Here is a 12,880-nt window from a genome sequence, read left to right as displayed (position 1 = left end):
GCTGGGATCATGATCTGAGCTGAAGGCAGTCGGTTGAGCGTCTGACTCTTGATTTCATCTCAGGTCATGATATCAGGGTTGTGAGATCGAGTCCCCTGCTGGGCTCTGTGCTCAGCAGGAAGTCTACTTGAGTTTCTCTCTCTCTCTACCCCCCTCCCCAAATAAATAAATAAATCTTTAAAAAAAGAAGAAGTACATGACACAAAGACTTCCAAAACTGGCCAAGACCTTGACTTAATGAGGCAGGCAATGGCAGCAGTGTGGATAGGAGAGAAGAAAAAAACAGTATGAAATGCTTTTTTTTTTTTTTCCCCTGTAACTTTTGACCAGCCCATTTCTAGAGTCCAGCAGTTAGTATTTATTAAGTTGTCTACTGTATGACAAGCCCAATGTTAGGAATTAGAGGAGACACAAAAAATCGAAGATGTAGTTCTTTCACTGGAGAGATTTACTAATCTGCTTGGAGTCACAACAATTACATGTACACTGAAACAATGAGAAGATAACATGAAGTAGTAGTTTGTTTTTTTTTTTTCCATCTTAGTTGATATAGTTTAGGCTGTTGGGATATGGGCATTCAGAGAAAGAAAGAAAGGAGTATTGAGTAGAGTGGATGAGGAATGCTTTGGAGAGAAAGTGGAATTGGAATCAGGCATTGAAAGAAGACAGGATTTGAAGAGATGAGGAGTAGTAGGATAATCTCGGGATGGAGGAATAATAGGAGCAGGGATATGAAGGCATATATGCTTATTGTGGTGAAAGCTTGCCTGAAGGTTTTAAACCCAGGTCCTGTCATTTACTGACTTGTGGACCAGTAATTAACCACTTAGTTTCGATTTTTCTCATCTGTAAAGCAGGGATAATAATGTCTTATAAGATTGTTATGAACATAAAATGAATATAGCAGAGCACCTGGTTTATGGAAAATGATCACAGGGTGATGGGATTTTACAAATCCAGGTGACCATGCTGCATTCTCTGGGGAGTGATAATCCCTGGAGCCACTGCTCATAAAATACAGTGTAAACTGTGACTCCAAGGAACATAAAAATCATACAGAAGAATTTAGTCTTAATGTAATAGATGATAAAATCATGAGCATGGGATATGTTTAAGAAGATTGGTATATGATACGCCCTAAAATTAAAGTGTCGATAGAAGGCTATGGAGATAAAAATGAAGACAAATGAATAGGTAATGTGCATTTCAAATGAAAATCAGTTGGACTTGTGATTAACTGGTTGTAGGGTTGGATGAAAGATAATTCCCAAGTTTGTGAACCTAAATGACTAGGTAGAATTGTGGTACCATTCACAAAGGTAGGAAAATTAGGAAGAAAGAGCCTTTTGAGAGAAAAGGTTTGGCATAGTTTATGAACATGTTGAATTTTTAAAGTGTATTTTTAAGTAATCTCTCTACCCAGTGTAACCAAAGCTTTGGAGAGAGATCAGGACGAGAGATACAATTTCCAAGTGAAAATTAGAAACTCTAAGTCGTATACTCCCAACATCTTCACTCTTCTCAATGAGAATACAAAGCATGTTGGGGGTTAGAGAGGCAAAAGTTAAAGGTGGGACACAGAGATGGGAAGGAGAACATTGTTATATTTCCAAATTTTTTTTTTTTTTTTTTTTTTTTTTTACTTATTTGAGAGAGAGAAAGCACGAAAGAGGGGAGAGTCAGGGAGATGCAGATTTGGGGAGTCCGATGCAGGACTTGATCCCAGGACTCCTGGGATCATGACCTGAGCCTAAGGCAGACACTTAACCGAATGAGCCACCCAGGTGCCCTCTAAATCTTTTGAAATAGTGAGTAGGCCAGATATATCACCTAGTGTAAGTACTAAGAAATAAGCGCACAGATATTATTTTTAATTACAAAGACATTAGACTCTACTCAAGCATATCAGAATGGACCTGAATTTTCTAAAAATTTCACACATGCCTTTTTGAAATATGAGTGTTAATGCAAGCTGGAGACAGACATCTAGTAGGGGAGATTTTGCTGCCAGGTGATGGAAAAACTAAACCCTAGTAAGGCTAGAATGAAGCCCACAGTTCCTTTGTGCCCAAGTCAGAAATCAGAAGGACAAAGATGGGGTTAGTATGAGTTTGGTGGAATATTGGGGTTTCCCTTTGCCGTGCAATGTCCAAGTATTATGAATTCCTGGAAACTCAGCAGCTCTTGCCACTGTCTGCTGGCCATTCTGGGTTTGTAGGGATATTACGCATTCGCGCACATTCGTTGGAATTTTGGTAGTGCTTTTACCTTAAGCTTTTCTTTACAAAAAGGATGATGACCGCTAAGAAGAGACATTTCAAAAAGAAAAGAGAGCTTCCAAATTCTTCCGTTCACACCAAGATTTAGAATCAGTAATTAATTAATAGAATTCTTCTTTTTTCTATCCCAATAAACAATATGACTGTTTTTGTAAAAACAACAAGAACTGTATTCTTTTAAATATTTTTCTACCAGATTGTTTTATTTCTTTGATATTATTTTCATTAGAGGAAGTTCCAAAGTACGAAGTAAACTTTGTATTATGTAGTAATGTTAAGGTTCTATTCGTATTACTAATCTGTGTCCTACGTTCTGACTCCAGATGTAATGGTATCTCTTCAGAGGGTTGGAGAACATTATTTAATCAAGACCTAATAGGGGTTTTCTCAGCATTTCTCAAATGAGTAATTATTATATTTGGTATCCTATGTAGAGAGGAGGATGATCAACTGTCCCCCCATTTGTATAGTGAATAAGCATTCACAAGTATACTTAAACTTTACTAGACTATATTGTACAACTGATTTAGAGTAAGCAACAGGAAATACTTCCTGACAGTCTTATGAAAGGGGAATTTAGAAAGCCTTTGGGATCTCTCCTTAAGGTTGTAAAAACAGAAGTAATTCTGAAATACACAAACAATAGCTGTCTGTGTGGTCTTAACATGAGGAAATGAACTAGACCGTTAATTAAATTATCAGAATTTGAACATAGTAGATTTCCTTGGTAAAAGGGAAGAAGAAAAAGAAGAAAAACAAAGACAAAAGAATGACCAGAAACCCATTTTTCTTTAATTCTGTTGCTGTTTTATATTTTGTTTTTAATAATTTTTAATATTTGAGAACATTACATTCTTGATTTTATGCCTGATTAGGATTGGTTTTTGCCTACCTACAGAGAACAGATGGGCTTCTTATTTGATAGGATTTAATTGTGTGAGGAGAAAATCAAAGGCAGAGACATTATCAAAATCATTTCCTTTTTAAAATCCTCATAACTTAAAGTCTACTGTAATAACAAAGCTCTCTTGCACAAAGGTACAAAAAAGAGGTACCACTGACAGGGCTGGGACACCCCCCCCCCCCCACATACACGTGAGAAGTGAACCTAAGATTCTACAGAATCTTGGAATTTGAGACTGTTATTTGAAATTGTTTAAGTAGAAATAAATTAAATTTCTCTTAACCAATTATCTGGAACTAAGATGCTGTTGAAACGAGGTAAACATTTTCAGTTTTTCAAGAGGTTGTCTTATTGATTGATTAAAGAGCTGTGTAGAGAACCTTTTTGTGGCGTTAAGACAGCATGAGCAACTATAGGGTTGCCATACCTGCACCTCGAATTCTCTTCAGCCCTACGGTTTCTTCCTGACATCTCCAAGAATGAGTGAATATCAAAATGTAGATTATAGTAGTTAGACTTGACATGTACAGTCACTTCTAATTTTTACTTGTATAGTTTTACCTTTATTTTTTTAAGATTTTATTTATTTATTTGCCAGAGAGAGAGAGAGAGAGAGAGAGAACGAACACAAGCAGGGAGAGTAGGAGGCAGAGGGAGAAGCAGGCTCCCCACTGAGCAAGGAGCCCAATGCGGGGCTCAATCCCAGGACCCTGGGATCATGACCTGAGCCGAAGGCAGATGCTTAACCGACTCAGCCACCCAGGTGTCCCTAGTTTTAGCTTTTAAAAAGGGCAAATATTGGGGCGCCTGGGTGGCTTAATCGGTTAAGCATTTGCCTTCGACTCAGGTCATGATCCCAGGGTCCTGGGATTGAGCCCCGCATTGGGCTCCCGGCTCAGCCGGGAGTCTGCTTGTCCCTCTCCCTCTGCTCCTCCCCCCATTCATGTTCTCTCTCCCCCTCTCTCTCTCAAATAAATAAATAAAATCTTTAAAAGAAGGGGGGCAAATATTTTATTCCCAAAGCATCTTCAACTTAAATTACAGGTGTTGGTGGTATCCCCAGACAGGTGGCCAATCCTGCAAAGCCTGAGATTCAGATGAGACATTTTTCACTCTTTTTGAAAAATCCCATGTTTACAAAATATATGTATTTTATATATTATTTTTATGGCAAAACCACAGTATGTTCAATGTAAATGATAATGGACTCATTGAAGGAAATCTGTTTCATGGCCAAGTGATGGAAGTTATATTTTTAGAAAGATTTTTGCTCATTCCCAGATTCATTTAGGCCCAATATAAATGTCTTCAAGTCTGCTGTTTATACTTCTTTTTTTTAATGTGGCTGTGAAGTCTGTCCTTTAATTAGCAACGAAGTCTGTCCTATCTGTTGTTTGCAAAGCTTGCTGTTTAATTCGATTTCTGTATTGAAAAGAAAGAAAACACAAGAGTCTTCTTGCACAAAGAAACAGTGACAGAAAAGAGACTTTTATTATTTTTTAAGATTTTTATTTATTTATTTGAGAGAGAGAGCACAGAGGGAGAGTGAGAAGGAGAAGCAGACTCCCCACTGAGCAAAGAGCCTGATGTAGGGCTCAATCCCAGGACCCCGAGATCATGACTTGAGCTGAAGGCAGACGCTTAACCGACTGAGCCACCCAGGTGCCCCAAGACTTTTATTCTTAATGGATATTAATAAGCACTTATAACACTAGACTTTTGCTTTGTTTGACTTCAAGGAACCTGAAGAAATCAATGCAGATGATGAGGTAGAGGATACATGTGACAACAAGGAGGATGACCTGGGAGCTGTGGAAGAACAACGTAGTGTCATCCTGCATCTCTTGTCACAGCTGAAGCTGGGCATGGATTTAACGAGAGTAAGTAACAGGATAACTGGCTATGGCGATCAGTAGGTCAGGACGACCTGTAATTGTTAATGTTGTCAGGGCTTTTATTCTTTATGAATTGGTTTCTTAATCTCTTTTTTTTTTTTTTTTTTTTTTTAAGATTTTATTTTTTAAGTCATCTCTCTACCCTGCGTGGGGGCTCGAACTTACAGCCCCAAGATCCAGGGACTGAGCCAGCCAGGTGCCCCTGGTTTCTTAGTCTCTTGATCAACATTACCTTTCTTTTCTTTCTTTTTTTTTAAGATTTTATATGTTTATTTGAGAGAGAGATTGAGAGAACGAGTGGGAGGAGGGGCAGAGGGAGAACCAGACTCCCTGCAGAGTAGGGAGCCCAACGTAGGACTTAATCCCAGGACCCTGAGATCATGACCTGAGCTGAAGGTAGACGCTTAACCAACTGAGCCATCCAGGCGCCCTTGATCAACATTTCTTATTTCATAAAAAATGTGACAATTATCTTGTGCAGCAGGAAGTCACATGGCAAGTAAACACCTATAATCTTGTTTCTGTACAAATAAGAGGTCCATTGGTATACAGAACTGGAGAATCTAAAGAAAAGGATATAATCCCAGAAAACCATGAAAAACTTTGACACTTCTACTTTACTCTTACTTCCCATGTTGGATAGTACATTTTGGGTGTTATCTATAACAGAGGTCAGTAAACATTTTCTGTAAGCTATGTGGACACAGGTCTCTGTTGGAACTACTCAGCTTTGCCTTTATAGTATGAAAGCAGCCATAGATAACATGTAGGACTGGGCAAGGCTGGGTTCCAACGAAATATTATTTATAAAAACAGAGGCCAGATTTTCCCCAAAGGCCATACTTTGCAGTCCCCTGGTCTGTAGCCTTGCTTACTTTAAAAGTGTGGTCTGAATTAACTAGATGTGGGAATTCTTTTACAATGTACACATATATCAAATCACTTTAAATATCTTACAATTTTATTTGTCAATTATACCTGAGTAAAACTGGAAAAAGAAGATATTGTCTGAAGACTAGTAGCATCACCATTGCTGGAGAACTTGTTAGAAGTTCAGAATCTCAGCCCCCAACCCCAAACTTAGAGGACCAGATCTATATTTTAATAAGATTCCCATGTGTTCATATATACACTAAAGTTGGAGAAATACTAATCTATGATTTTTAATTTTAGGCCAGTCTTTAGCATTTCCAGTTTATCTAATTACCGTGTCTTCATTTATTTTAGCAATCAATCTGTGATGTTATTTTGAAAAGGAAATTTGGTTCAAAACCTATGTATGTCAAATATTACTACTGTGGGATTATGTACTTAGAATTACTACTGACACTACTTTGCATTAGTACGGAATTTCAGAATTGACATCAGGACGTATATTTCAAATTAAGGATTTTGATGTCAGTGATGGTAGTGAAAGCATAGATTAAAAGTGACTTAAGGAAAATGTAACTTAAGTAGAAAGCATTTTGCCTTTAGTGTTTAATTTGAAGCATCTCAAAATCAAAACATTTCTTTCTTTACTTAGACTTGCAGTGATTGTAGGGGAGTTTAAAAGAAAATGGATTGAATTAAGAGCCTACTAAGAAATAGACATTTTAGGAATTATTAAAGAAACCCATTAATCTTTCCTCTTTAATCTAACCTTAATATTTCAACTGGGTGTCATTTCTATTCTATAAATATTTTCATATTAGTGGTTCAGAAAAGACTATTAGCTGTAAATCAGTTAAAATGAATAATGATATGAAAGATTTGTTTGGTTATTCTGGTGTTTGCTGTCCCTTAGTAGATTTAGGTTTATGAGGCATAAAAACAGTATAGGGGCTTATGAGGCATAAGAACATTTGAAAAGAATGTGCTGTGATAGTAACCCAGATGGTAAAGCTTTCTTTAGGCGTGATAACTATATATAATATAGCTTCCCCACGTTTGTTCCTTGTTAATTAAAGATACAAATACATATATAACCAACGATGAATTATGAACATTCACGTAACGTTGAAAAGAATGGTACTTTTTGAGCAACATTTAAAAATCTGGTAACTAAACTGCAGTTACATCTACCTTCTTTTCTAACAAAACACTGATAGAACAAATATCTTTTGAACCCCTCTTATATTCCAGACACTCTGCTAGGTGCTAGGACTACAGCAGCAAGAAAGGTAACCATGGTCCCAGCCTGCATGTTGTGAATAAGTAATAACTGTTCATTTTGTTCCTTTTTAAATAATATTATGGATTCAGTATAATTACACAGTTCACAGAGAGTTTGGGAAAATAAAGGAAAAAATCTCCTATGATTTCATTACCCTAACAACACAACACTAAGTTTTGAGAATCCCTCTCAATCTTTCTTCATGTAATGTAGTTTATTTCCCAATTTTGTTACATTTCCTTTTTTCAGTTAATACTCTTTTCTTTGTGAAATGTATTACACACAGTCTTCTGTGTGCATAAACAGTTTAAAGAACAATGGTAAAACGTGTACCCAGGTATCAGGTTGTGGAACATTGCCAGAAGGATGCTCTCTGAGGGCCCCTCCTGGTTGTAGTCCCCTGCTGTTTCCTAGATGTAACCACTTACTTGACTTTCATGTTTATCATCTCCCTACTTTTTTTTTATGGTTTTACCACCTGCATATGTACCCCATAACAATGTTATTTAATTTAGGGAAAAGTGAATAGCCAGCACAGGTCTAGCTGTGTAAGGAAAGGGCTCTGTTGCCATTCGTAGAAGAAGCCTCCTAGGAGAAGGTAAGCTAAACAGAGTCCCTGGCTTCAGCATCTTATAAATTATTGAGAAAGTTTAGAAGAGCCCTTTCTGAAGAAACGAGAAGGCAAAATTCTGAGTGAGTCTTGCCAAATATATGGCTCACAAAGTTAGAGCATTTGGTGTGAGCCAGATACTGGCCATTCAGCAGGAATGTGGACAGAGGGAAGAATCTGCTCAGTGTTTTCCACCACTAAGCAAACTGTGACCCACCTCCCAACTCTCAGCAGTAGGTTGAAGCCAGAACGTGTCTTTGGGTGAAATTAATGTCTTCAGCCAGCCCAGACAGCAGGGCATGGAAAGGAGAGTTGGCACTTCAGCAGATGCCCACCACCAGCCAAATACAGATGCAGATGGGAACAGTTTCCCTAGAGCATTCTGTACTCAGGTTTCAAAAGAGGGTAACAGTGGAAGCATGGAGCGCATGGATGACAGTCTTCCTATGTCTGTCTCTTGAATCACATCACTCTGATCTGGACCGATTTCCCTATGTCTGCTCTACAGCTCTCTTCCTGGGATGTCCTTTCATTGTCCTTCTGTGCTAGATCTGTCTCCTGTATTTTTTTCTTCTTTTCTGGTTACCTCTCATTTCAGTGGAGCACATCTTCCTTTAAGCTCTGAGAAAGATCTGTGGGAAGCAAAATGTGTGAAGTGTCTTTATTTTGCCCTCATGTTTGATTGCTAGTTTGGATAGAATTTCTTACTTGCAGTTAATTTTTCCTTTAGAATATTGCCTCCTTGCTACAGTGCTCTGGTGAAAAGACTGATATCCATTCTAGTTCATCATCTTCTGTTTGTGACTTGTTTGTTTTTTTCTCTGAAATGTAGAATCTGTCCTTTGTTCCCAGAAGTCTGAAATTGTCTCTGGACACTTGGTGGGCCTTTGCAGTGTGACAGCTAATATTTTTCAGTTCTCTGAAATTTTCTTGAATTTTTTCATTGATGACTTGGTCTCCAACATTTTTTCCTGTTCTCTCTGAAATCTTTATTTCATGGGAATTGGACTTCCTGGTCTGGTCGTCTTATTTTTCCCTTCATTTCTCACTCTCTCTTCTATGTGTTGAGAGGTTTTCTCACTATTTTATCTTCTGACCCTTCTCTTGATTTTTAATTTTTGTTATCATGTCTTAAAGTTTTCTGAATTGTGTTTTTCAAAAAGCATATTTGTTTCATGTATCTACTATCATCTCAAGTCTGAAGATATTATTTTTATTTTTAAGATCCCCCCCCCCTTTCAGTGAGGTTTCTGTTTCTTCCAAGTCTGTTTCTTTATTTTGTCTTTGTATTCCTATTTAGAGATTTTCTGAGAGATCTGGTATTTCTTGGATTTCTGCTCATGCTTAAGTGTAGGGAAACTAAAAACCTGACTTTAACTTTTGAACATATGGGTGGAGCCTGTGCTTCTCAGGACAAGTAATCTGGATTTGTTGGGAAATCTGGTGTTAGTATCATTAGATTTTCCCTCTTGGGTTAGTGAAATACCCCAGAAGGAATTCTTCTTATCTCCTGCTTGGTGGGCAGAGCAACTAGGAGTGGTGGAGGAGAAGAGAGTTGGGTGGGAGAGGATCTTAGCATCTAATATTTCTTTCTTTTTTTTTTTTTTTTTAAAGATTTTATTTATTTATTTGACAGAGAGACACAGCGAGAGAGAATACAAGCAGGGGGAGTGGGAGAGGGAGAAGCAGGCTCCCAGCTGAGCAGGGAGCCAGACGTGGGGCTCGATCCCAGGACCCTGGGATCATGACCTGAGCCGAAGGCAGATGCTTAACGACTGAGCCACCCAGGTGCCCCTCTAATATTTATTTCATATAGGGTTACTTCATACCCCTTTTATCCGTATGGTATCCATTCTCTTGGAAGCCCCTGATGTTCCCCAAACCAGAGAATAAGCCACCTCGTTCACTCTTTGGAGACTAAACCTCCAGACCTTGGCTGGGGTGCAAGAGGGGCACTTACCAGCAGTGTGGAGTTGGGGAGGGGAATTAAGGATTCAGTTGCTCTGCATGCAGATTTCACTCAGTCATCATTATTTTAGCATTCCTGTAAACCCCCAGATCCAGAGGTACCTGATGCTGTCAGTTCCTGAGCCCTCTCTGGAATCTATGAACCACTGCATAAGAGTCAGCTTTCTAGTTAACTCCCAAAATGTTGTTGCTTTTGGGGGCACCTGGGTGGCTCAGTTGGTTAGGCATCTGACTCTTGATTTGGGCTCAAGTAATGATCTCAGGGTCATGAGATTGAGCCCCACATTGGGCTCCACGCTGGGTATGGAGCCTGCTTAAGATTCTCTCTTCCTCCCCCCGCCCCCCCCAGCTTGTGTGCACACGCTCTTAAAAAAACAAATTTGTTGTTTTTGTCTACTTTCCTGGTATCTTTAGATTTGTCTATATAAAGTACATTTATTTTAAGATTTTATTTATTATTTGACAGAGAGTGAGAGAGGAAACACAAGCAGAGGGAGTGGGAGAGGGAGAAGCAGGCCCCCTGCTGAGCAGGGAGCCCGATGTGGGGCTCGATCCCAGGACCCCAGTATTGATCATGACCTGAGCCGAAGGCAGACTCTTAATGACTGAGCCACCCAGGAGCCCCATATATAAAATATATTCAATATAATTTTAATGGATTTCAGTAGAAAGTGAAATTAAGATGTATGTGTTCATTTCACCATGAAATGAACCTGAAACATTGGTATCTTTTGTATTAGTTGTATCATCTTTTTTTTTTTTTTTTAAAGATTTTATTTATTTGACAGAGAGAGACACAGCGAGAGAGGGGACACAAGCAGGGGGAGTGGGAGAGGGAGAAGCAGGCTTCCCGCAGAGCAGGGAGCCCGATGTGGGGCTCGATCCCAGGACCCCGGGATCATGACCTGAGCTGAAGGCAGACACTTAACGACTGAGCCACCCAGGCGCCCCTAGTTGTATCATCTTCATAACCATCTTTTTTTCCCCCATAACCATCTTTTTTTTTTTTTAATGATTTTATTTATTTGTCAGAGAGAGAGCGCACAAGCAGCAGGAGCGGCAGGCAAAGGGAGAAGCAGGCTCCCCACTGAGCAGGGAGCCGGATGCGGGACTCGATCCCAGGACCCTGGGATCGTGACCTGAGCCGAAGGCAGATGCTTGACAACTGAGCCACCCAGGCGCCCCATAACCATCTTTTTAAATGATACAAAGTTTATCAGGTGGAATTTCCATATTTAAGTTTGCTAGAACCACAGTTAAAAGCTTTTAATTTTATTTTCACATTTCTTTTTCTTTATTCATATTGTTTCCTAAGGCTAAATTTCTAGAAGAATAATTACTAGGCTAAATAGATACAAACATCTTTGGGCTTTTGAAAAATATTACAGGATTGCTTTCTCATTTTGTTGAACCAGTTTGCAGTGCCTCTCCAATTCTGCTCTAAAGAAGACTAATCCACAGGGCCCCTGGGTAACTCAGTCAGTTAAGGGTCGGACTCCTGGGCGCCTGGGTGGGTCAGTCGGTTGGGCGTCTGCCTTCGGCTCAGGTCATGATCCCAGGACCCTGGGATTGAGCCCTGCGTTGGGCTTCCTGCTTGGCGGGGAGCCTGCTTCTCCCTCTGCCTCTGCCTGCCTGCCTACTTGTGATCTCTTTTTCTCTCACTCTCTGTCAAATAAATAAATTAAATGTTTAAAAAAGGAAAAAGGGTCGGACTCTTGACTTTGGTTCGGGTCATGATCTCAGGGTTGTGGGATTGGGCCCTGAGCTCAGCTCAGAGTCTGCTGTGGATTTTCTCTCTCTCTCCCTCTCCTTTGCCCTTCCCCCTGCTTACACGCGTGCTCTCTCTCTCTCTCAAAATAAATAAAATATTTTTTAAAAAAATAAAACTAATCTTCCTTGAACTTACCTGGCTTTAGGTGTCAAAAGTACCCTTCTTTTGTTTTGTTTTGCTTTGTTTTCAGTGAAAAAAATTAGATTTAGGGGCGCCTGGGTGGCTCAGTTGTTAAGCGTCTGCCTTTGGCTCAGGTCATGATCCCAGGTCCCTGCATTGGGCTCCCGGCTCGGCGGGAAGCCTGCTTCTCCCTCTCCCACTCCCCCTGCTTGTGTTCCCTCTCTTGCTGTGTTTCTCTCTAATAAATAATAAAATAAAATCTTTAAAAAAAATTTTTTTTTTAAATTAGATTAAGCCACCTGGACTTCTGTTTATTTATTTATTTTTAACGATTTTATTTATTTGACAGAGAGAGACACAGCGAGAGCAGGAACACAAGCAGGGGGAGTGGGAGAGGGAGAAGCAGGCTTCCTGCAGAGCAGGGAGCCCAATGCGGGGCTCGATCCCAGGACCCTGGGACCATGACCTGAGCCGAAGGCAGACGCTTAACGACTGAGCCACCCAGGTGCCCCTGGACTTCCGTTTAGATGATCCCAATTTTGTCGGCAACATCCAAAGTATCATAGGAGGCAGTCAAACATACGCCTTCTTGTCTCCATCAGGCCTGATCAGGGTGTTGAACTTGGCCACCTCAGTGTCATAGAGCTTCCTCATAGCCTGTTTGATCTGGTGCTTGCTGGCCTCGACATCCACAGTGAATGCAAGTGTGTTGTTGTCTTCTATTTTATTCGTGGCTAACTCAGTAGTAAGGGAAGACTTGATGATGGCATAGTGGGCAAGACTGTTTCTCCTGGGGGCACTCTTTCGAGGGTATTTGGGCTGCCTTCAGAGATGCAGTGTCCTGATGCATTGGAAGGTAGGCGACGTGGATTTTCTTTTTTTGTGCATTTGACTGTTGGCACCTTTCGGCACCACCTTCTTGGCCTTCCAAGCCTTTGCTTTGGCTCCTGCTTTGGGGCAGTGGGGGGTGGGGGTAGGGGATTCCTTCTTCACCTTTGGCACCATCTTCGTGAAAGGCAAAAATTCCCTTCTTGAGGGGCGCCTGGGTGGCTCAGTCAGTAGAGCATGGGACTCTTGATCTCAGAGTTGTGAGTTCAAGGCCCTCATTGGGTGTGGAGCCTACTTTAAAAAGTTCCCTTCTTGGGGTGCCTGGGTGACTCAGTTAAGCATCTGCCTTT

The 12,880-nt window shown here is 40.2% G+C and overlaps 1 protein-coding gene across 1 annotated transcript in view; it reads left to right on the top strand.

Annotated features, from left to right (window-relative positions):
• OSBPL11 (oxysterol binding protein like 11) overlaps nucleotides 1–12,880 on the top strand; it is a 98,250-nt gene that overhangs the window by 57,828 nt on the left and 27,542 nt on the right. The window contains exon 8 of the mRNA XM_032406753.1: nucleotides 4,923–5,063. Within this exon, the coding sequence (XP_032262644.1) occupies nucleotides 4,923–5,063 (141 nt within the window). The remainder of the gene's footprint in view (nucleotides 1–4,922; nucleotides 5,064–12,880) is intronic.

This window comes from Phoca vitulina, unplaced genomic scaffold (assembly GCF_004348235.1).
Source record: "Phoca vitulina isolate PV1807 unplaced genomic scaffold, GSC_HSeal_1.0 scaffold8, whole genome shotgun sequence".
Lineage (NCBI taxonomy): Eukaryota > Metazoa > Chordata > Mammalia > Carnivora > Phocidae > Phoca > Phoca vitulina.
The sequence above is the reverse complement of the archived record's forward strand: the minus strand, read 5'-3'. Positions and strand labels throughout refer to the sequence as shown.